Source organism: Antechinus flavipes, chromosome 2, assembly GCF_016432865.1.
Source record: "Antechinus flavipes isolate AdamAnt ecotype Samford, QLD, Australia chromosome 2, AdamAnt_v2, whole genome shotgun sequence".
Classification (NCBI taxonomy): Eukaryota; Metazoa; Chordata; class Mammalia; order Dasyuromorphia; family Dasyuridae; genus Antechinus; species Antechinus flavipes.
Window position 1 is genome coordinate 51,185,502 of NC_067399.1, and position 23,386 is coordinate 51,208,887.

At 42.7% G+C, this 23,386-nt stretch overlaps 1 protein-coding gene across 1 annotated transcript in view; it reads left to right on the forward strand.

Annotated features, from left to right (window-relative positions):
- Positions 1-23,386, forward strand: part of PIEZO1 (piezo type mechanosensitive ion channel component 1) — a 178,545-nt gene that overhangs the window by 54,230 nt on the left and 100,929 nt on the right. The window contains 1 exon segment of the mRNA XM_051974791.1: positions 20,967-21,062. Within this exon segment, the coding sequence (XP_051830751.1) occupies positions 20,967-21,062 (96 nt within the window).

The window sequence follows — 23,386 nt, forward strand, 5'->3', positions numbered from 1 at the left end:
CAGTCCCTATTACCAGTTTCCAGACTGTCATTTGAGAAGAACTTTCTGATCCTTAAGACTGAGCCAGCTAAGGCCGCCCCCTTTCCCTTTCTCCTGCCCCAACTGCCAGCTCCTGTGGGACCCTGGATCCAGATACTTCCATGCCATGAATCCAAGTGTACCCATGGACCTACCAGCCCTGAACTTTGTACTAGGGGCAAATTATCAAGCATAATCCCTCGCCCTCAGGGAGCTTTTAGTTTAATAAAATTAATATCATAGCTTAGAACCATGGATTTGGGATTTAGGAGATGGTAGTTCTGGCCCTATAAATGTCATTTATTAGCCATGTGACCTAAAGCAAATCACTTCCCCTGATTGGGGTAGCAGATTAATCCCTTGCAAAATGAGGGGCTTGGACTTGATTTCCCATAAAGTCTCTTTGTCTCTTAACAGTCTATATGCTAAGCTCCCTTCCATCACTGACTTTCTTTGGTAGAAGATCAAGTCTCAGTTTCCTCACTGTTAATACTTCCTGAATCTTGCAGTTGTCCAATCATTTTTTAGCTATATCTGACTCTTTGTGACCCCATTTGGAGTTTTCTCACCAGAGATACTGGAGTAGTTTGCCATTTCTTCCTCCAACTCATTTTTACAAATGAGGAAAGTGAGGGATGATGTGACTTGTCCAGGATCACACAGCTAGTAAGTGTCTGAAGTGGATTTGAACTCAGGAAAATGTTTTCCTAGCTCAAGACTCAAACCTCAATTCACTGCATTTCCTAATTACCCTGTCTTCTAGTTGCTTTGACTTAATTATCTGGGGATGGCTTGTATCTGCCTAGAGAATATAAACTAAGAAACAGAGAGGAGGTAGAGGGAGGGAGGGAAAGGTGAAGGAGAGAGAGAAGGAAGGAGGAGGGGAGAGGGAGGGAGGGAGGGAGGGAGAAATAGGGAGAGAGGGAAGAAGAGAGGTAGAGGGAAGGAGGGAGAGAAGGGAAAGAGAGACAGAGAGATAGAGAGAGAAAAGGAGAGAGAGAAAGACAGAGAGAGAGACAGAGAAAAAGAGAGAGAAAAGGAGAGAGAAAGAAAAGGAAAGAAAGAGAGAAAAAGAGGGAGAAGGAGGGGAGAGAGAGAGAGAAGAGAAGAGAAGAGAAGAGAAGAGAAGAGAAGAGAAGAGAAGAGAAGAGAAGAGAAGAGAAGAGAAGAGAAGAGAGATGGAGAAGGAAGGAGGAAGAAAGAGGGAAGGAAGGAGAGAGAAAGAGAATACAGAACTCCTTGAGGGAAGGAACTGGTTCCTCTTGGCCTTTCTGTTTTTAGAACTTCACTCAGTGCGTGCACAGCACTGGAAAAAATACAAGAAAGCCCAGTGATTCCTTTGGGGGTAGGAATTCCTTTATAAGATCTCTCTCTCTCGCCAGAGTGAGATCTCAGCCCATCTTTGCCTCAGTAGCTAAGTCTCAGAGTTGCTTTAAGCCTCAAAAGGATGGTTTTCTTGCTTAGAGTCACATAACTCACAAATGTCCTATGTAGGATTGGGATCCAGATTCTTTTTTTAATCCCCTGTCTGGCGATCGATCTTCTGTATCCTTTTGTCTCCATGGAGTCAGCTCTTAAGGCTGACTTGACTTCAATCTATTCTATGGTTTAAATGTCTTCTATGTCAGAAATTTTAAGAACTTACACACCCAAATTTAGGAATTTTAGAGTGCAATTTGTTGCATCTGTCTGTTTGTTGCAGACTTGGGGTGTTTTAGAAGTTGAAAGAAGGGGGAGACCAGAATAGACTAAAGTATCACAGAAGCAGAAATTTAAAAGCTAGAAGGGGCTCTCCCGCCCCAATTTTAAGTAATGGTCTCATTTAGATAAGTAGGTGAGAGAGCTTCCTACACCCAATCCAATGCCTTTTCTACCTCAGTAATCAGGGAAGGCTACTTGGAAGGGGTGAAACTTCAATTGGATCATCAAGCCTGGATGGGATTTGGCTAACTGGAAAGAAGGGAGCTCCAGGAAGCAAGAAACAGGGGCCTGAGAGACAGAGAGGAGATCTGGCCAACTGCAGTAGAGATTTGGTGTTAGGGATAAGGTTGAAGAAATAGCTCGAGTCCAGAGAGCCTCAAATGCCAGGAATTTTGAGTTTATCCTGTAGGCAGTGGGGAGCCATAATAAGTGTTAATTGATTCTCGTCTTAAGGGATCCACCTGTTGACAAATTGTCTTTTGTGACCTTTGAGGGGATGACTCCCTGACAGATGTCAGTCTGGGCAATGCCAGTCCCAGCCTCCTCTCAGCTGAGCTGGTGCCAGGTGCCACTTTCTTAATATTAGTTACACTGGGGAGAGTCAGGGGGAAGATAAATGATCTCTGGCTTGAGAATCTCTTTTCTTGGTCCCAGTCCCTGAAATGGGATGGCTTTGGGGGCTTGTAGGGCATACTTGAGGTAATGTGGTGAAACCACTTGTAGGACAGAAATGATTCTGAGGTCTCTTCTTATAAACTGAACTCACAAAGTCTCTGTGCACTTTGAGGCAATTACCACGATAGAACTTTCCCAGCAGCCTTTGCCTCTCCCTGGATATTTGGGGCCCTACAGACAGTGCCTGGCTTTCATTGTTAAATGCCTGTTACAGGGAGGGTGAAAAGCTGCCCTAGTAGAGTTTGAGACCAGAGTGGTTTAGATCCATCTCTCTGAACAGTGTTTAGAAGTCAACTGAACTACATTCAAAACCTTGTACTGCAAAAAATAAGGTACATGGGCTCCCCAGAGTTAGACACTTCCCAGTTCTTCCATCTTTCCCTATGATCACCAGCTGGTCTGGCAGTATCACAGATCAGAGCTGGAAACCCCAGAGACCATCAAACCTCTATTGCAGATGTGGAAACTAAGGCCAAAAGTGGTTTGGATGGTCTTGGGATCTCTGGAGCTCACCTCTGCCCTGGATTCCATCTTGTTGTTCTCCTTGGCTTTCCGGAAGAAAGTACCATCCAGATTCTGTTCCTGGACCCATTGCTTCATTTCTCTTGTTAGGGTGAAGGCAAGACTGGCTGATGGATGAATGGACTGACCTAACTAGTTATATCTCCCCTCTTGGCTCCTCATTTATGAAATGAGAGAACTGAATCAAGTGACTTCAATCTTCTCTTCCAATTCTCAGTTTAAAATCTTATGACCCTTTCCCCTTCTACCTTTATCCTTACTTAGAACCGCTGGCTTTACAGTCATAAAGTGCTTAGAGATCATCTTGTCCACCCCCTTTTTATTGGGCAGGAAACCAGGAACTTAGATGGTTTTTGTGTCCAAAGTCATCTATGGAGTATGAAGCAGAGACAGCAATCGGATTCAGATTCTCGGACGCCAAAGTTCCTGCTTTTTCCACTACACCTTGCTTGTGATCCAATAACCCAGGCTTCCTGGCTATTCCCTGAACAAGATACTCTGTAACTGGGTTCCAGGAATTCTACCTGATTATCCTTCATGCTTGGATTACTCTTCCCTCCTTATTTCTGACTATTGGTTTCCAATAAAGACCCAGATAAAATCCTATCTTGAACAGGCAGCTTTTCCCAATTTCTTTTAATTCTATTGCCTTCTCTCTTTTAATTATTTCCAAATCATCCCTTGTTTTATAGCTTATTTGTAAATAAGTATTTGTTTATTGTCTCCTCCTTGAAACTGGGAGCTTCTTTAGGGGAGGGGCTGTCTTTTACCTCTTTTTGTCTTCTTCATACTAAGCACAGCATCTGGCACAGCAGGTGCTTAATAAATGCTTATTGATTGACTTGAAATGTAAGCTTCTTACTCTGCCCAAAGGACTATAAAACTGTGCATACCCTTTGATCCAGCTTTGTATTTTGTGTTTGTATCCCAAAGAGATCATTAAAAAGGGAGAAGGATCGACATGTGCAAAAAATGTTTGTAGCAGCTCTTTTTGTTGTGGCAAGGAACTAGAAATTGAGGCGATGTCCATCATTTGGGGGATGGATGAGTAAGTTGCGGTGTTTAATGCTATGGAATACTATTGTTCTAGAAGAAATGATGGGCAGGCTGATTTCAGAAAAGCTTGGAAATATTTACATGAACTGACATTGAATAAAATAAGCAGAACCAGGAGAACATTGTACACAGTATTAGCAGCATTGTAAGATAATCAACTATAATAGACTCAGCTCTTCTCAGCAATAGAGTGATCCAAGACAATTCCAATAAACTTGAGATGGAAAATATCACCTACATCCAGAGAAAGAACTATGGAGACTGAATACAGATGAAAGCATACTCTTTTCACTTTTTCTGATTTTTTCTTTCTTGTGGTTTTTCTCTGTAGTTCTTTTTTTTTCACAGCATGACTAATATGTTTAAAATGATTGTACGTGTATAAGCAATATCAGATTACTTGCTGTCTTGGAGGGGGGAGAAAATAGGGAAGGAGAAAAATTTGGAACTCAAAATATCACAGAAATGAATGTTGAAAATCATCTTTATATATAATTGGAAAAAATAAAATACTATTAAGTGGGGGAATTTTTAAAATATTAATTTTATTAGTACAAAAAGAAAAGAAATCTAAATCTTTGGGAGCAAGGACTGGTTTTTTACTTTCTTTGTATGTTCTAGGACATAATTAGTACAGTGTCTAGCACATAGAAAATATTTAATGAATGTTTGTTGATTGACTAATCATTTATACTTAATATAAAAGACCTGACATTTATAATTGTCTTTTGTCATGTCCCCTATTGGATTATAAGCCTATAAGAGGGCAGGCTCTTCGGTCTCTTTCTACATCCCTATGGCATCTAGCACAAGATTTCACAGATGTATGTCTGATTGACTGAGGACCAAGATGGGATCTCTCCCAATCTCGAGCTAGGCTTCCTTGCCCCAGATCAAAATCATAAAGTAGCCTTTTTCTGTAGCCCTCAAGCTTACTTAGCATAACATATAGTAGGTGCTTTATAAATACTTGTCGATTCACATACCATGTGTATTTATTATAAAAGATCCTTCTGTTTTCCTTTTGGGGGATATTGAGATAGAAGAACTTTAGAGTTGGAGTCAGAGGTTTGGGGTTCAAATCTTTGGGCTTCAGTTTCCTCCTCTATAAAATGAAGAACTTGGATTAGATCCAGCTTTAAATCCCATTCTGTAGATCCTGTAATCTTGTAGATTTGTATAGGAGCCTGGGTTCCAGGCTGGATGGAACCCGGTGGGATTAGACTTTTAGCTTGCTGACTTCATGTCCAAAATAGAAATTGAAGCATCCAGGGTGTGGCCATGCTGGGCTGGGTTGAAAGTTTAGGCTGCCAGCCCCTGAAATCCTGTTGTTGTTATTCTTGAGTCACGTTCAACATTTCATGACCCCATTTGGGGTTTTCTTGGCAAAGATACTAGAGTGGTTTGCCATTTCCTTCTTCAGATCATTTTGCAGATGAGAAAACTGAGGCAAATAGTTAAGTAACTTGCTTAGGATCACACAACTAACAAGGATCAGGGCCAGGTTTGAACTCAGTAAGATGAGTCTTCTTGACTCCAGACTTTGCACTCTATCCGGTGTGCCGTAGTTGATAGGATTGTACATTGCCTTTCCCAATGAGGGATGGAAAGCATCCAACTTCTCCTCCACCACCAGGATGCATCAGCCTGCTATCGTGCCCACAAGCCATCTCAGTCTCTTCTCTATGCAATGCCCAGTGGGCCAGGTAGACCTTCTTTGGATGCATCATCCTTCAGACCTACAATGCTTGAGCCAGGTGTTTCCTAATGGGGCTCAGACCTACTTTTGGAGATTATAAATTTATGTGACAAGGCTTTGATACTTGTTTCCCTCTGCTCTTTCCTGTAAAGAGTAGCCCCAGCATGGTGCTGGGCTAGATATGACTCATTTCTGGGTCACCCTTCCCCATCTCTTAGAGATATATTTTGAAAGGTACAGAAGGGAGATAGAATCATGGCTTGAGACCTAGAAAAGACCTTAGAAGCCATTTAGTAGAGAAAAGATGTTGGATTTTAAACCAGAGTCCAGGGATCCCCAATCTTGACTCTGTTCGTTAATCTCTGTGACTTCACATCTTTGGCCTGTTTCCTTCTCAGTAAATGAGGAAGTTCAGAATATCACTGTCCTGCTCCCATCTGGGTCACTTTGGGCACATTTCCCAGAGCCCAAGCCAATACTTGTCTTAGGGCCATAGATTTAAGGACTGGAAGGACTCTGGAGTCTAGCTGAACTTCATTTTATGAGTGAGGAAAGTTGGGCCCAGAACCCAAGTTATGTAGGGAGTGAGCAAGAGGAATAGGATTTGAATCCAGATTCTCGCTCCATGACTTTTTGCCTTTCCCCGTTCATTCTTTCTTACGCTAACAATTCCTTCTGGTCTGGTGACCCTTGGTCTCTATTGGTGTCCCTACCCCTGACCATAACCCCAAGCCCATTGTCCCCAGTTACCCACAGGCCATCAGTGCCATGTCCCAAACTGAAATTGGCACCTGCCTCCGTTTCCAAAGCCAACTTCTCTTTCCCACTTCCCCATTTCCACTAAGAGCACCACCCAAGTCTAAAACTCCCAAATCATCTTGGGCCATTTCCCTTCCATCCCTAATCACTTATAATTCTTCTTGATTCTTTCTTTATGATTCCTCTGTTTTTTCCCTCCTCCATTGAGTCCAGGCTATGGGAGCTTTGTGATCATGGATAAATCACATCACCTCTCTGAGGTCCAACTTTTCTCACCTATAAAAGGAGATAATCCAACTTTGATTCCTTTACATCTCATCGGACTGCTGCAGATTTTGCAGCACGTAGCAGCAAGAACTTGTGATTTGGGATAAGATGACCCGTTTGCTTCCCTGGGCCGCTGTTTCCTCATTTGTAAAGTGAGAGGATCGGTTTAGAATCAGACGACCTCAAAGTTGTCTTCTCTCTTTAAATCTCATCCATCTACCTATCAAGTATTCATTAAACACCTACTATGTCAGGCATTGTGCTGAGTCCTGAGGATATGGAAGTGACCCAGTCTCAGCCCTCAAGGAGCTTACATTCTATGTGTGGGAGTGATACGTATGCATATAAGTGTATATAAATACAAGACAATTGAGTTGGAGGGGATGTGGGAAACAGGGACACTGATACATTGTTGGTGGAATTGTGAACACATCCAGCCATTCTGGAGAGCAATTTGGAACTATATTCAAAAAGTTATCAAACTGTGCATACCCCTTGATCCAGCAGTGTTTCTACTGGGCTTATACCCCAAAGAGATACTAAGAAGGGAAAGGGACCTGTATGTGCCAAAATGTTTGTGGCAGCCCTGTTTGTAGTGGCTAGAAACTGGAAAATGAATGGTTGCCCATCAATTGGAGAATGGCTGGGTAAATTGTGGTATATGAACGTTATGGAATATTATTGTTCTGTAAGGAATGACCAGCAGGATGAATACAGAGAGGACTGGCGAGACTTACATGAACTGATGCTAAGTGAAATGAGCAGAACCAGGAGATCATTATATACCTCAACAACGATACTGTTTGAGGATGTATTCTGATGGAAGTGGATCTCTTCGATAAAGAGAGCTAATTCAGTTGAAATTGATCAAGGATGGACAGAAGCAGCTACACCCAAAGAAAGAACACTGGGAGATGAATATAAACTGCTTGCATTTTTGTTTTTCTTCCCGGGTTATTTATACCTTCTGAATTCAATTCTCCCTGTGCAACAAGAGAGCTGTTCGGTTCTACACACATATATTGTATCTAGGATATACTATAACCTATTCAACATGTAAAGGACTTGCTTGCCATCTGGGGAAGGGGTGGAGGGAGGGAGGGGAAAAATCGGAATGGAAGTGAGTACAAGGGATAATGCTGTAAAAAATTACCCTGGCATGGGTTCTGTCAATAAAAAGTTATTTAAAAAAAAAAAAAAGACAATTGGGAAGGGGGGTGGGGGAGCATGAACAGTAAGGGGGATTAGAAGAAATCTCTTGCACTAAATAGTGCTTGGGCTGAGCTTTGAACGAAATTAGGGATTCAGAGGTGGAAGTGAAGAAGGGTGCTGGAGACACTGGAGACAAGCTGCATTGGAGTCAGGAAATGGAACATCATATAAACAGGAAGAAGGCTAATTTACTTCTGACCACCACCTCCCTCAATCAGCCAGCCTTCTTCTAGTTCTCCTTTCACCTCCCAGTTCCCTATAGGAAAAGATGATTTCCCTACCCAACTGAGTGTGTATATTATTCCTTCTTTGAGCCAAATTATGAGAGTAAGATTCAAACATTGCTTACCCTCCCCTCCCTTTCCCCCTTTTATTGTAATAGGTCTTTTGCACTTCTATGTCATGTTCCTATTCTGAAAGACCAATTTAGATTACAAAATGTATATTTAAAAAAATAATGAATAACAAGACTGGAAAATAGATTGTCAAAAGTTTCAAAAGCCAAATACAAGAGTTTGGGTTTGATCCTTGAGGTAAGAGGGAGCCATTGAGGTTTATTGAGTAGACTGAGATCTATGTTTTAGGAAAATCACTTTAGCATCTGTGTGAAGGATGGATTGAGAGACTTGGAGACAGGAAGAACAATTAGGAGGCTACTGCAATAAGCCAGGTGGGAAATGGTGAGGTGAACTAGGGCAGCAGCCCTGTGAGCAGAGAGAAGGGGCAGGTGGGAGAAATGTCACAGAGGCAGAACAGAAAGTGGATTGGATCGGTGAGGTGAATGAGAGTGAGGAATCAAGGAGGATACTAGGGCTATGAGTCTGGGGTGACTGGGAGTATAGGGTTGCCCCAAGAAGGAACCCATGCTCATTGGAAAGTGCTTTGTAAATAGTAAAACACTGCGTCCGTGTGAGTCACAATTGTAGAGGGTATAACTATTACTCTGTATACAAGGGTGTGGGAGCAGGTGGCAGCTGGCTGGCCTTCAGCCTGAGCTCACTCCTCTCCTGGAGTCCAACAGACTGGAATCCCATAGGTCTACAGTATTGCTGCTGCTGATGCCCATGGGCAAAGGGCAGGTCCAGCATGGATGAGAATAAAGATGGAAAGGCTAGGCTTTTATAGGCTATGGAGCTGGCAGGAATCATAGAGATCATTGAGCACAACCTCCTCCTTTTATAGAGCAGAAAATTGAGATCAAGAGAGTGTGAATAAATTGTCCAACTTATACAAGTCATAATGTAGCATCTGGGTGTTGTTCTGTTTAGAGCACCAGATCTAGAGTCAGGAAGACCTGAGTTTAAATATTCTCAGATGCTTCCCCTCTGTGTGACCCTGGATAAGTCATCTAACCTAGATTGCTTCAATTTTCTCATCTGTAAATTGAGCTGGAGAAGGAAATGGCAAACCATTCTAGTTATTTTTGCTGAGAAAACCCCAATGGGATCATGAATCCGACTTAATTTGGGACTTGTGATTTGGCTCAAGATGACCCCAATAATACAAATAGTAAGTGGTAGCCCAGGGATCCAATCCAAGTAGCAGGGCCGTAGAATCACATATTTTAAAGGCAGAACAATCCTTAGGACACATCTAGCTCAAAGGTTATCCAAGTGTGCCCCAGGATCCCTTTGAGTCCTTGAGATCCTTTCCATAGGCTCACGAAATCAAAACTCTTTTTATAATAATACTAAGAGAGTTTCATTTCTAAGATAGTAAATGTAGATAAACAAAAACTCCATTTAAAAATGTTTTTAGGGCAAAGAAGGGTTCTAAGACCAAAAAGCTCAATAACTGCTGATCCTGGGAAAACCCCTCATTTGTCAGATGTTCCTACTACTATACCCAGTTCTTCCCAACAGATAATAGAGCAGAGGGTACAGTGCCAGGATAGCCTGCCTAGTCTCTGAGTCTTTTTAAATTTTTTTATAATATATTGATAGTTTTTGTTTTTATATTACCTTCATTTTCAAATTTGTCTGTTCCATCTTCCCTCCTGAAAAGCCATCCTTTGTAATAAAGGATTACAAAAAGGGGAGGAGGGGGCAGCTACTTGGTATAGAGGATAGAGCACCAGTCCTGAATCCAAATTTGGCCTTAGACACTTAATATTTCCTGGCTGTGAGACCCTGGGCAAGTCACTTAATCCCAATTGCCTCAGCAAAAAAAAAAAAAAAAAAAAAAAAGGTGGGGGAGGGACCATTTAGCAGAACTAATCATAGCCTTAACCGAGGTGACAGTGTATGTATTGTTCTGCACCCATAGCCCTCACCTCTTGGTTAACACTAAAAAGTCTTTGTTATAAACTCAAAAACCACTAAAGCAAAAAAAGACATTTACATGAAGAAACAAAATGAAAGAGAATACAAAACCCAAACTACTGGGTGATTTACAAGTTTGTATATCACAGCCCCCAATTCCCAGCTCCCCCACCAGCAGAGATCTCAAATCTCTTTGTCTGGTCTCAAGATCCCCAGGGACCAACCCTCTTCCCTCCCAATGACAATATTATTTTCTATCAGATGGAGCAGGACTAGGGAGCCAGTGCTGGCTTTGTTGTTTGTCCTTCCTTATGATTTTTGACTTTGCACAGTGTTGTATAGGACTCAAAGGAGACAGAGAGACACAGAGAGAAAGACAGAAATGGACAGCAATAGAAAAGGCTAAGGAGGCAGAGAGACAGAGAGATTGGGACACATGGACAGAAGCTCAAAAAGAGGAAAAGTGATGGGGTCGGGGAAGAGGGAAAGACGAGAGAAAAAGAGAGAGACAGAGACACAGAGAAAAGAGAGACAGAGATGGAGAGAGAAGAGAGAGAGAGAAGAGAGAGAGAGAGAGAGAGAGAGAAAGAATTACTTTGCAACAGTCCATTTCACCAAAAGTAGCCATCTTCTCCCCTCCCAGATCCTCTGCTTAGTGTGACACAGATACATAATTTCTTAGTCTTCCCCTCTATCCTTCAACAAGAATAACCCTTTGAGGTTTTCTCCGGATTTTCTTTTTTTTTATTGCCAGTAACTACAAGGAAACAGATGAGGGGGTAAAAGCACAACAAACATCAGGAAGATACAGAGTTATGGAATCTCAGAAGTCTAGTAATAATTATGTCTGGTTCTCATTGCACTGGAGCCTGGTCTTTTGACCACTTCTCTCAACTTAACTCTCTCTGTCCCTCGTCCCTGTCTCTCCTCTCCTTCTCCCTCCTCTTTTCTCCCTCCTTCCCTTTTTCTCTGTCTCTCTATCCGTGTTTCTCTCCTTATTTCTCTCATTTCTTCTCTCTCTCTCTCTCTCTCTCTCTCTCTCTCTCTCTCTCTCTCTCTCTCTCTCTCTCTCTCGTCTCTGTTTCTGTCTTTCACTGCTTCTGGGAGTCAGTCTATTCCAAATGCTTTTGTATCTCAATAGAATCCCTCTAAACCAAAGGTTCCTAACTCTTTTGTGTGTGGGGGGGGGGGGGGGTAGTGAGACAGAGACAGACACACACACAGACAGAGACTGAGACCCCTTTGGCTGGCTGATGAAACCTATCAACCCCTTCTTAGAATAATGGCTTTTTGCTTGCATTCTTCATTGTTAGAAAATGCTAAATTTCAGCTAGTAAATAAAAATGTACTTTTTTCTCCTATCCAAGTCCATGAACCCAGCCCACAAACCCCAGGGTTTAAACCCCAAATAGGAGAGAAAAGTGTTAATAATGGTAATTCAAGTCCTCAGAGGCTCAAGTTTGTCTCCTTATTGCTCAGACATAACTTTGGATTGCCTAACGAGAGCCAGAATTTTGAAACTATAAAATGTTAGAGCTTGGAGGGACCTTGAAAAAGAGGATGTCAGACCCCTCCCCCCATGTTTGGAAGAGGAGAGCTGTGATTTCTTGCTCCCTTTGGGGAGTATCCCACATTGCTGGGGATAGCTTCATCAGATTCAGCCTCAGTGGGCTATGGAACCATGGCACTGCAGATTTGGAAAAAGTGGGCCCTCCTTCCAAGCCAACTCCTGCTCTGAAATATAATACTTTTACAATGTTATTGAATCCTCACAATGGCACTGTGAACTGAGCTCAATAAGGGGAAAGATTCAGCTTAATATTTAGTTCAAATCTTAATACTGTATATTACAGCAAGTGCTTAATAAATGCTTATTGACTCATCAAGCTTTTATTAAATATCTGATATGTATAGTGTGCAGTTGTCAGTTATTCTTCCCATTTATCAGATGAAACTGGCTCAGGAAAGTGAAGCAATTATCCTACGTCACACCTAGGAAATGGTAAAGCTGAAATTCGAACTCAGGCTTTCTCACTTTAAGTCTGGTCTTTTTCTCTTTGTCCACAGCAGACTGAATTGATCATCCTCCACCATGTCCACTCTCACATGTTAGGGGTGGGATTGTGGGATGCCTTGCTTCTGGGTAGCTGTGTAAGAGTAGTATGTGGAGTGTTCCTCAATGTAAGAAAGCTGATAATCAGGCTTGGGGGAAGAGTGAAAACAGAGAGAGGAAGAGACACAAACGGTCATTGGGTGTGCCAGTCCCTGCCTGTGTGCCCAAGAGGAAGAGACTTTCTCTCTATCTCCCCCCACCCTTCTTGTTGCTGGCACAGGAAAAGGCATAGTTTTTCCATGAGGTCACAGACTGAGGTAAAATCACAGCGAGCAGCTAGCCCATGCTTGCAGCTCTGGGTAGGCAGGTGGACAGATCACAGCCACGGACAAGTGCGTGCTCCTACTGTATACTGGGGGGTCCAGGGACCCTATCAGGAACTGAGCTTTTCAAGAGTTGGTGTTGGGGCAGTTAGGTGATGCAGTGGAAAGAGCACTGGTTCTGGCTTCAGAAGGATCTGAGTTCAAATCTGACCTTAGATACACACATACACAAATCACTTAATCCTATTTGCCTCAATTTAAAAAGAAAGAAATATAAAATGATATGAGTTGGTGCTGTTTGCTTCCTCATGCCTCTTCTCCTGTATTCCTTTCTCTCTATCAATTGTGGAAACCTCATTCTAGAATATTACATCTCTAATTACAGAATCACAGACTGCCAGAGTGGGAAGGGATTGGAGGGCTAATCTAGTAAACTCCTGCTCCATTTTATAGATGAGGTGACTGAGACCTTGAGAGGTTCAGTGCCTCACATGAAGTCACAGAGCTTAGTAAGTGGCAAACTTAGATCTTCTCATTTCAAGCCCTGGGGTCCTTTCCACAACACTGTTCTTATACTCACTAATAATAATAATCGTTAATAATTATATAATCACTGTGTGTCAGGCACTGTCCTAAGTCCTTTACAATTATTATATCATTTGAGCCTCATAACAATCCTGGGAGGCAGGTGCTTTTATTATTCCCATTTTATAGAGGATGAAACTGAGCTGGTAACTTGCTTAGGGCATATAGCTGGTAAGTCTCTGGGGCCTGTGTTTGAGGCTGAATTCTGTGCGTTAGTGATCAGATTTCATATAGACCATACCAGCCATTTCTTCAACTCAGTTCCCAATGCAGGAATCTCCCTCCAAACCACTTATCTTTGCTTGAATACCTCCAGTGACAGCGAGTTCACTACTGCTCCAAGGCAGTCATTCCATTTTTGAACACAGCTGATGTAATCAAATCTTCCCTTATGTTAGGAGATATAGTAAAAAGAACCTTTGGCTTTAGAATCAATAAATTTAAAGTCACATTTGTCTCTGCTCCTTAAAAACTACAAGCACATAGACAAGGGATTCCCCATCCCTGGGTCCCAGATCTCTTCTTTGTAAATTGAAGGTATTGAACTGAAGTCTTTTCCATCTCCGAACCCTATGATCTTCTAAAACAACCCTCCTCCCATCAGTGTATCTTTCTAAAGATTCAGTAAGTGTTCGGTTGATTATTTTGATAGCCACTGGGGGAAAGCCATGGGAAAAACTGCTGGATTTGGGGCCAGAGACTGGCGTTTGAAACCCAACTTTGCCTACCTGTGTGTCCTTTGTCCCATCATGAGAGTCAGAGTGCCAGAGTTTCTTCATCTGTAAAATGAGGGATTTGGATGAAATGACTTCTGAGTTCTCTCTAGCTCTAAATCATCCTATGTTCCCCACATGATTGGCCACATAGCCCTCGGAGAGGTTCCCAAAAGAGGGGGTATTGGCCACTGGTGGCTTAACAGCCCCCAAATTGTCCTTACCAAAACCAAGCAGTAGGATACTCCAAAGATCACCATCACCTTGGGGAAAGGACTAATGCCTTAGGGGAGTCCCCTGCTGTCCTCTCTAAGGCTGCCCTCCATGTATATTTCAATGGGATTTTTCTGTGTACAAATTGGAGATGGGAGGTTTGACAGGGTAGTTTGCGTTACTAACGACTGTATTTGTATACGCTGCCCTCTGCTTTGGGCAGGGCTGACGAACCAGATGGTTTGGGCTGGACCTCATCTAGAGATTGGATGGGGCCTTCATCTCCGCAAACACGCAGTGGCCAGGGGCCTCCCTTGGTACCCCAGTTGGAGCCAGGGAGACCAGATGGACATTTGGAATGGTCACTTTCTAGTGAAAAGGGAACAAGTCCTGTTATTCAATACCTTGGCCCAGCCCAGTCGAGGGAGCAAAGGGGGAAGTCCCTGGTGGGACCTGCCAACTGCTCTTCTCTCATGCCAGAGAAAGAGGCCCCAGAGATATGTTGGCAGCCTCTGCCCTCCTACAAGTTGAAGTTGGCATACAGAAGTCCTCCCCCACCGTTCTGGAGCCTCCAAAATGCTTCCCACACCCTCTCCTTTGCCCCCATTCCCTCTGGCTCCCTTAATCTCCAATTTCCTGGCTCTTGGCAGTCTGCAGAATCTTCCAGATTCTTTCCCCTCTGCTCAGTCCCTGGGCTGGTAGTGGAACTAGATGGCCATCCTTTTGATCGTAGATTCCAGCCCCTGCTGAACTCCCCCTGACAAATTTCCAACCTCTGATCTCTCTCTCTCTCCGCCCTGCCCCCCATCCAGATCCAACAACAACACACCTCTCCCTTTCCATTGGGAGCGGAGATAACAAAGCAAGGCTGGATGAAAGTTGGACAAGTTGGAAAGAGACAGGGGTTTCTGGGAAGATTTTCCATTGTACCAGGGAGGGGATTTTAAACAGCCCTTCATGAAGCTGGTTAGTCTCAAGTCCCTTGAGGTCAGTTCAGGAGCCTGCTGCCAGAGATTGGTGGGCAGGGGGCTGGTTTATCAGACCTCCTTTGGTTCTCCATCTGGCCAATTCATGCACAATTTAATCAGGTTGAGACATAAAGACTTGAAGCTATTTGAAGGGGAAAATAGGATATAATTGGATGCTATTAAGTAATGCCCAAATGTTAAATTCTAATAGGGATTCAGAAGGAGAGATTGTTATGGATTGTGCTGATTAAGATTAACTTCCTTGGCTTGAGCTTGGGAGGACAAGTGGGTAAGGTTCAAACAGATAGAAAATAGTTCAACATTTCAAGTTGTTAGAGGGTAGCAATATGGTGCAGTGGCTAGAGAGCTGAGTCTGGAATCAGAAGGACCTGATTTCAAATCCAGCTTCAGATACTTGTCCCCGAACAAGCCACTTCACCATTTGCAATAGTTTCCTTATTTGTAAAAGTGAGCCGGAGAAGGGAATAGCAAACTGCTCCAGTATCTTTGCCAAGAAAACCTTAAAAAAATGTCACAAAGGGTTGGACTAAAACTAAACCACAAAAGTCTAGGGGGGGTTCACCTCAGAGCCATAGACACCTTGAATAGATTTCAGGAGATCTGTGAACTTGGATGAGAAAAATTACCATTTTACTTTGAAATCTTACATATTTTATTTCATACATTTGAAAAACATTATTCTGAGAAGAAATCCAGAGGCTTCTTTAGACCACCCTGGAGTAGGTAAAAGGGCATTTCAAGTAGGACCAAAGAAAGGCGAAAAAGAGCATGTTGGTACCAGTGTATATCAATGGAGGGTTTGGAACTGGAAGACACCTTAAAGTTTCCATCTCCTTATTTTACACATGAGCAAATTAAGGCCAGAAGAGGCATGATTTGTTCATGGTCACATAGAGAGGCAGTAGCAGAATTTAGATTTAATGTTTTCTGACTCCAGATCTTTCTTTTACATCAGATTCTGGAGACATCCCTACTCCTGCTGGGTGAGAGAGTGACTTTCAGGGTGTAGGTTGGGTAGTTGAAGTGAGGCTCTAATGTTCAGGGCTTGGGAGACCTTTGGAGTTGATGTGATGAGTAATGGGGAGCCCATCCCATTGGGCTAACAGTTCTTCAATAAAGTTGGGACGTTATGAAAGCAGTGGTTTTAGAAGATTTGTCATGAGATTTAAAAGAATTGAAAAGTACCTAGGAGATCATTGAATCCATTTTACAAATGAGAAAACTGAGACCAAGGAAGAGGTGACTTTCCCAGAGTTACAAAGGTTTCTACTCTAGATTCAAGCCCAGGTTGAGGGCTTCCCCACATGTAATGATAAGGGTACATGAAGTCAGGGAAGAGAGGCAGAAACTGTGGTAAAGGTAATTGCAAACAAAAGTGGTATGTAACAAGTAATGAGAGAAAGATCAAACAAAGTCGTAGTGATCATTTATTCAACAGAAGAAAAGAAGGGATGGTCTAGGTGGCCCCTACTTCACTTCTAGAGTTGGTACGCTCAAGGCAACCGAATGAGTTTAGGGGAAAACTGGATGTAATGCCTCTTGTCTGTGAGCCACATTTCCTTGTCTCAGAAACTCTCCGGGGCCACCCTCAAAAGGGTTTCTTGCCAGAGCAGTGATATGGTTAGAGTTGTCCAGTAGTGGGAGGACAAAACCCCAGGACCTCATAACCCATTATTTCTGGAAAACAAGTTGCCCAGGACCCGACGGCTAGCATCTGAGGTCACATTTGAACTGATTCTAGGGTTGGTGCTATATCCACTATGCTCCCTAATTGCTCTTTAATTTTTTCAAAAATGACAAACTTAATTTTTCAAAGCTATTCCCTAATCATTAGATATATGGTTGTTTCGTTTATTGCTCTTATGAATAATGATGCTGGATTTTTTTTTAACATAGATCTTTTGTTCCTGCTAATAAATATAGTCTTAGTTGTAGGAAGACATGAACCTAGAGTTTCAGAACTTTTGCTTATTGTCTTATTGCTTACCAAAAAGTCCATGCAGACACTGAGCTCTCCCGGCAGTGTTAAGAGTGTACTGTCTTTGACAGATAATTCTCTCAAGAGGAAAGAGCATTGAATTTAAGCTTCAAAGGAGGTCTGTTGCTATCCTGGCTGTCATTAACTACTCCACATGACAGCTGTTGCTTCCACCTCACATGAGTACAGAGCTTTATAACTTTTAAAGCAGTTTATTTTATGATCACACTAACAATGATCCAGGCAAACCATCTCTCTTCTACGAGGGAGAAATTGCAGATTAGACAGATTAGATGCCCCAGATCACCAGATTCCCCCAACTGAAAACTTGTGGATCCGGTCCAAGATCTTTCTCCTAACACTATGTCAAAGGCTTTACCTCCACAAGCATTAAGCTTCTGACCCTCCTCATTCGTTTTTACCACTTGGGCTAACCAGAGGAGGCAGGTGTCCACCAGACTAGCCCAGAAGGCTCGCTTGTGGGCTGACCCACTTAAAACTCAAGAGGTATTTCCAGGGCGGTTAACTCTTCTCAGAGATTTTGTGGATGTTGCTCTGGCACTAAGGTTCAGAAGGAGGGGCAGGCAGTCCTGGGCAGCCTGGAGAGAGTGGAACTGGAGAAATCTTTTTGCTGTAAATGCATTTCCCTCTCCCTTGTGGGTCAAATTGGATTGATTTTTTAAAATGCATAATTATTGAAAATCTTATTTTCTAGAAGATCAGATTGAAAAAAAAAAAGAGTTAGACATTTCTTTACATTTGAGAGGAGGAGAGCTGGGGGAGAGGGTCTTCTGGAAATTTTAAGGGTCTGGGGGAGAAGGGAGAAGCCTTAAAGTACAGGCTTCCCAAAACTCTGGGAAATTGGGGGGAAATCCCCAAAGTTTAGAGACGGAATAACCTCAATAGCCCTTTAGTCCAACAAATGCTAATTAGCATTAGCTGCTAATACCTTTCCCTTTTAGATTACCTTTCTCTACTCAATATAGAACTTGAATGTGAGCTATCAGAAAGCGAGCTCTTTCAGAAGGTTTTTTGGTTGGTTGATTGGGGTTTTTTTGGTTTTGGTTTTTTGCCTAACTTTGTTCTCCCAGCACTTAGCACAGTACCTGGCACACCATTAATGCTTAATAAATGAATACCTGTTGATACCCCATTCACTACCATCTACATTTCTCCAGGCAAAGTCCAAGGCTCATCCCCTCCTAGAAATCCTCCTAGATCCAAGCATCTTTGTTCCAACAATGTCCACCCTACCCACAATAAGCCCCTACTGTATTCCTGGTTAAAACCGCAGCCTGCCTGCCCTTGGGTCACCACTTAATCTTTCGACCTCTGCTTCCCCCGCTGTAAAATGCAGATAATAAGGCTTATGTTTACCTCCCAGCATTCTTTTTTTTAAAATCCCTCTCTCTCCCCCTAAGAAAATGTAGATGAGAATTGCACTCAGTTCTTATCTCAGTGCCCCAGGCTTTTTATGCAGGAAACCCTGGTCACCTTCTTCTACCCAAAGACTTAGGTAGAGGTATTAAGAAAGTGAATTCTTCCCTTAATTTCTCCTCTTCCCAAAGCCTTTTGGTTGGGAGAGAGACCCAGAAAATCTCAGCTGTTCACACTCTGAATTTGAGGACGGGGTGAAGGAGAAACATCAGAGGAAGAGGAAGGGATCTCAGCCATGTTTGCATTCTTTGCCTTCTCTTGATTCACTCCTGGTAAGCCCCTGTGTTGCCATGGGGCTGCGCTGGGTGCAGTTTGTTGTCAAAGATGGCCACAGGAGTACCCATGTGTCTTTCTTGGCCACGGAGTAGGAGGTGAGGGTAATCCAGGGTAATAGGCTTCTTGGGCTACGTTTGGCTTCCATCTTTGTTTTTTGAACCAGTGATGTCAAACTCAAATAGAAATGGTCCAGTTAACTATAAATAAGGATTATATTGACTCAGACAACAACTTATCAATGTTATCTGTGTTCTATTAGGTAGTTATTTTGTTATATATTTCCCAAATATATTTTAATCTATTGGGGGGGGGGGTGTGCACTGTGTCTTTGACACCTCTGGTCTAGAAGATCTCTGACATTACTTCCAACTTTTATTCTTTTTTTTTTTTTTGATTCTATTTTATTTTGCTTTCAGGTCTGCATTCTGTCTCTCCCTTCTCTTTCCCTCCCATTGAGAAAGCAAGAAAAAACAAAAACATTACAAATATAGGCAAGCAAAATAAATTCCCCCATTGACTATGGAGAGAGAGAGAGAGAGAGAGAGAGAGAGAGAGAGAGAGAGAGAGAGAGAGAGAGAGAGAGAGAGAAAGAGAGAGAGAAGACAGAGACAGAGAGACAGAAAAGAGAGAGACAGAGACAGAGAGAGAGACAGAGTGGGGGGGGGGGGGCGGGAGGGAGGAGGGTGGCGGTGATTCTCAGTCTGCATTCTGACTCCATCATCTATCAGGAGGTAAGCAGCATGTCTCATCATGAGGCCTCTGGAACTGTGGTGGGTAATTGTGTTGATCAGAACTTTTACGTCTTTCAGAGTTCCAACTCTTATTCTATGATACAAATGGAAAAAATAATAAAGCTTTGTTTGTTCTATGTAAAACAGACTCATTATAGTTAACTAGCAGAATTGATACCAGAAATGTTTCCATATTTATAAAACTTTCAATATAATAAATTTTGCCTAAGAAAAACTATAAAAACCATGGGATTAGATGGATACTATGACCTCAGTAGCCTACATCACCACTCCCTGGTTTAGTGGCACCATGGATCCCTGGATTAAAAACCTGCCCTTAGACTTTTACGAGCTATGTAACTCTGGGAAAGTCACCTAGTTTCTCACATTCTCTGTTTCCCCATCTGTAAAATGGGGTCAACAATAGCACCTCCCTTAGACGGTTGTTGAAGATCAAACGATGAAATATTTGTAAAGTGCTTTGCAAACCTTAAAATAAATGTTAGCTATTACCATATTGATTACTTTTTATGTTAGGCAGGTAGATGACAGTGGATAGAATGCTAGTATCAGGAAGACCTGAGTTCTTAGCTATATGACCTTGCCACTTAACCACTGTCTGCCTCAGTTTCTTCTTATGTAAAATGGGAATCATAACAGTACTTAACTCCTTATAGAGTTGTTGTGAGGATAAGATGAGATCATATTTGTAAATCAGGTCGTGAACTTTAAAGTGAAACATAAATGCTAATGATGAGTTGTAATAACTAGCTTGATGCGATTTAAAAATTTATTCAAATCAAGACCTAAATTCATGTGAGGCTTTCTTTCTAGGAATGCATGTTCTTCCCTCTGCCCACCTGCACCCCAGTATAATATTCCTTAAGGGAAGAAATGGTGGCATTTGAACTGAGGTCTTCCTGATTTTAGCATTTTTCATTTACTTTTCTATTCCCATCAATGAGCATATAATACCTCAAGCACTATAGCAATTAATATTGAATTAAATTATTAAATTCACTAATTATTTTATTTTCAGGCTTGCATTCTCTCTCTTCTACTTCTCTCATTCTCTCCCTCCTCCTTGAGAAAGCAAGAAAAACTCAAATCCCCTCACTGACCTTGCCCAAAACTGTGTGTTATCAAATAATAAAACAAGAGTGAATACTTTTCCCATCCATATTATAGAAAAAAACTTGGAACTTTGAAACGCTGAAGACTTCTGATCAAGACAGTGATCCATCCTAAAGCAAATCTGTTCAAGTTCACCATCATTTATTCCGCGTGATTTTAGAAATGCAAATGCAAACCATTAAACAAAAACAATAAAGGGAGAATACGTTTCTGGTTGCAGATAGGTTGTTTTTTCTTGCCTTGCCCCTGCCCTCTTCTCCCCTGGAAAGAACCTGGCTCGGGCAGGGAAAGGAGGTTGACCAGAGCCTGATTTGTTCCTCTTCAGTGCCCAGATCTAATCTGCGTCATCTCTTTCCTTCCTCAGCCTGTCTGTTCCGGATCAATGGTCTGTCATTCATTTATCTACTTTTCCTGCTGCTCTTGCCTTGGTTCCGGGGGCCCACCAAACACAGCATCAAAGGTAAGAAAAGAACTGATCTTCCATTTGGTTTCATTGGTGGGAGGGATGTCTGGCATTCCTCAACTCCAAGTGTACAGGACTCGGGAGTCCTCTCTATGAAATGGCCCTAGAATATGGTCCCCTTTTCTGTTCCAAAAGCTTGGCGGTACCAATAGACTCCATGAACTCTGCTAAAAGGGACCAAAAAATAAAAATAAAAACCAGTATATTATTCCCAGTGACCATTTTTTCCATGAAACAATCATCTTGGGGTCCAAGAAGACATTGAGGCAGGAGAGCACTTTTTTAGAGATAATCCAGGAAGACTTCTCAGAGGAAGTGATGCCTGGGATGAATCTTAAAGGGAGAAAAATACTCTGAGAAATAGTGGTGAGGAGTGAGGGGAGTACTCTTGACCTGCAGGTGAAGCCCAAGGCAAAGGTTTTGTGCTGAAGCTACTGGCCAAAGCTGTCCTAGGAACACTGGTTTCCTTGCCAGTGGGGAAGGGAAGTGATGATTTCCCTCATCTCCTTTCTGAGGCTTCAGGGTGGTCCAGGGAAACTTAGAACGTAGTTCCTGCCCTCCGGCTAGGGAAAAGATGTACCAGGCAATCCACGGTAAATGCCAAATTCCGTTCCTGGATCAAGCTCATCGTCCATGATGCTAATGGACTAAATCAATGGGTCTCTTGTCCAGCTGCATGGAACGAAAACATTTTGTGTGATTGATGGAGAAGGAGCATGTGTGGAGATGAAGGTCAATAGCTGGGCAGCCCCAGTGGGCTGTGTATGAAACACATAAAAAACCAGAAGGATCGGGGCATCTAGGTGGCTCACTGGATAGAACACCACTCTTCAAGTCAGGAGGACCTGAGTTCAAATTTGACCTCAGACACTTAACACTTCCTAGCTGTGTGACCCTGGGGGCAAGTCACTTAACCCCAATTGCCTCAGCGGGGAAAAAAAACCCAGAAGGATTGCGCAAGTTGGAAGACTTTCTAGGGGAAGATTCATGGAGACACATAGTCAAGAATGAGAAGACTTGTCTGGGTACAGTGGATAGAGCACTGAGGTTGGCGTCAGCCTCAGACATTTACTACGCTATCCTTGGCAAGTCAACTTAACTTCTGTCTGCCTCAGTCTACCTCAACTGTAAAACAAGAATAATAACATCTCTTTCCCAGGATTGCTATGAGGATCAAATCAAAATCTTCCCTTCCTGCCCTCCTCCACCCTCCACTCCTATTCATGAAATCACTGACCTTTTCAAGTATTAAGGGATATGAACAAAGATTTCTGGGAGTTTTCCAGGAGGAAGAGAACCAAAGATAAATAGGGCAATCAGAGGTCAGGGACCCTTTTAGAAGATATCGATAAGTTGGGAGAAAATCTGGTTGTGGGTGATCAAAAGTGAGATAAGTCCCCTGTGGACTGGGTGAAGCATCTGCATCTGTGTAACATGAAGAAAAGGTTTATGGGAGTAGCCTAGATGTCTTCAAGGATCCAGAAGGCTGGGGGACCAACAGATCTTTTTATTCAGCTTGGCCCCAGAGGGCAGAATTGGGAGTGATGAGTGGGAGTAGTAATAAAGCACATTGAGGCTGGAGGAAAGGGGGCAGCTGGGCACTGGGGAAAGAAAAAACTAGATTTAGAGTTGGTGAAGCTGCTTTGAATCCTGGGTTTATCACTTTCACTGTTTCCTAATTCTAAAATAAAAGCAAAATTTCCTGGCCTTGGAGCGCCTTTTGATTCTTAATCCTGGAAACTAATAGGAGTAAATACAACTCTCATTGATTATTCCACCTTAAGCCTTACATTGTCTCATAATAGTCCCGGGCAAGTATTAGGGACCTCGGCAAGGTGCTTGCCTAGCTTGTAGGTTCTAGAGCTGAAACAGAACGTTGGTCTCTCATTATCTCCCCATTCCACCATTAATCTCACAAATGGGACTGGAGATGGGATTTGGAAAGGCACTAAGGACAGGGGATGGTCTGAAAGTCTCCAAGTAGGTGGGGGAGGGTGAGCAGACCTGTTTCTGGAGAGTGCGCCCAGCATTCTGGGTGCTGAGAAGCGCAGATTTCTCCTCACCCCACCCCCTTAAAGAAATCTACTCCCTGAGTCAGAATTGTTAGAGCTGCCGGTCTGATTTTCTTCCCCACCTCCAGCTGTGTGGAGAGCTGACGTTACCCATGGGCAGGATCGGGGGACTGCAGCTGGTCCAAGCTGGGCAATTTTGCTCTTATTCCCTCGGATCAATTCTCTCTTTTCCCAGACCCCTTTCCAAGTAGCATGATCACCCTGAAATCTGATTAACTCCCCAAGGTTGCCTTTGCCTGTAACTAACAG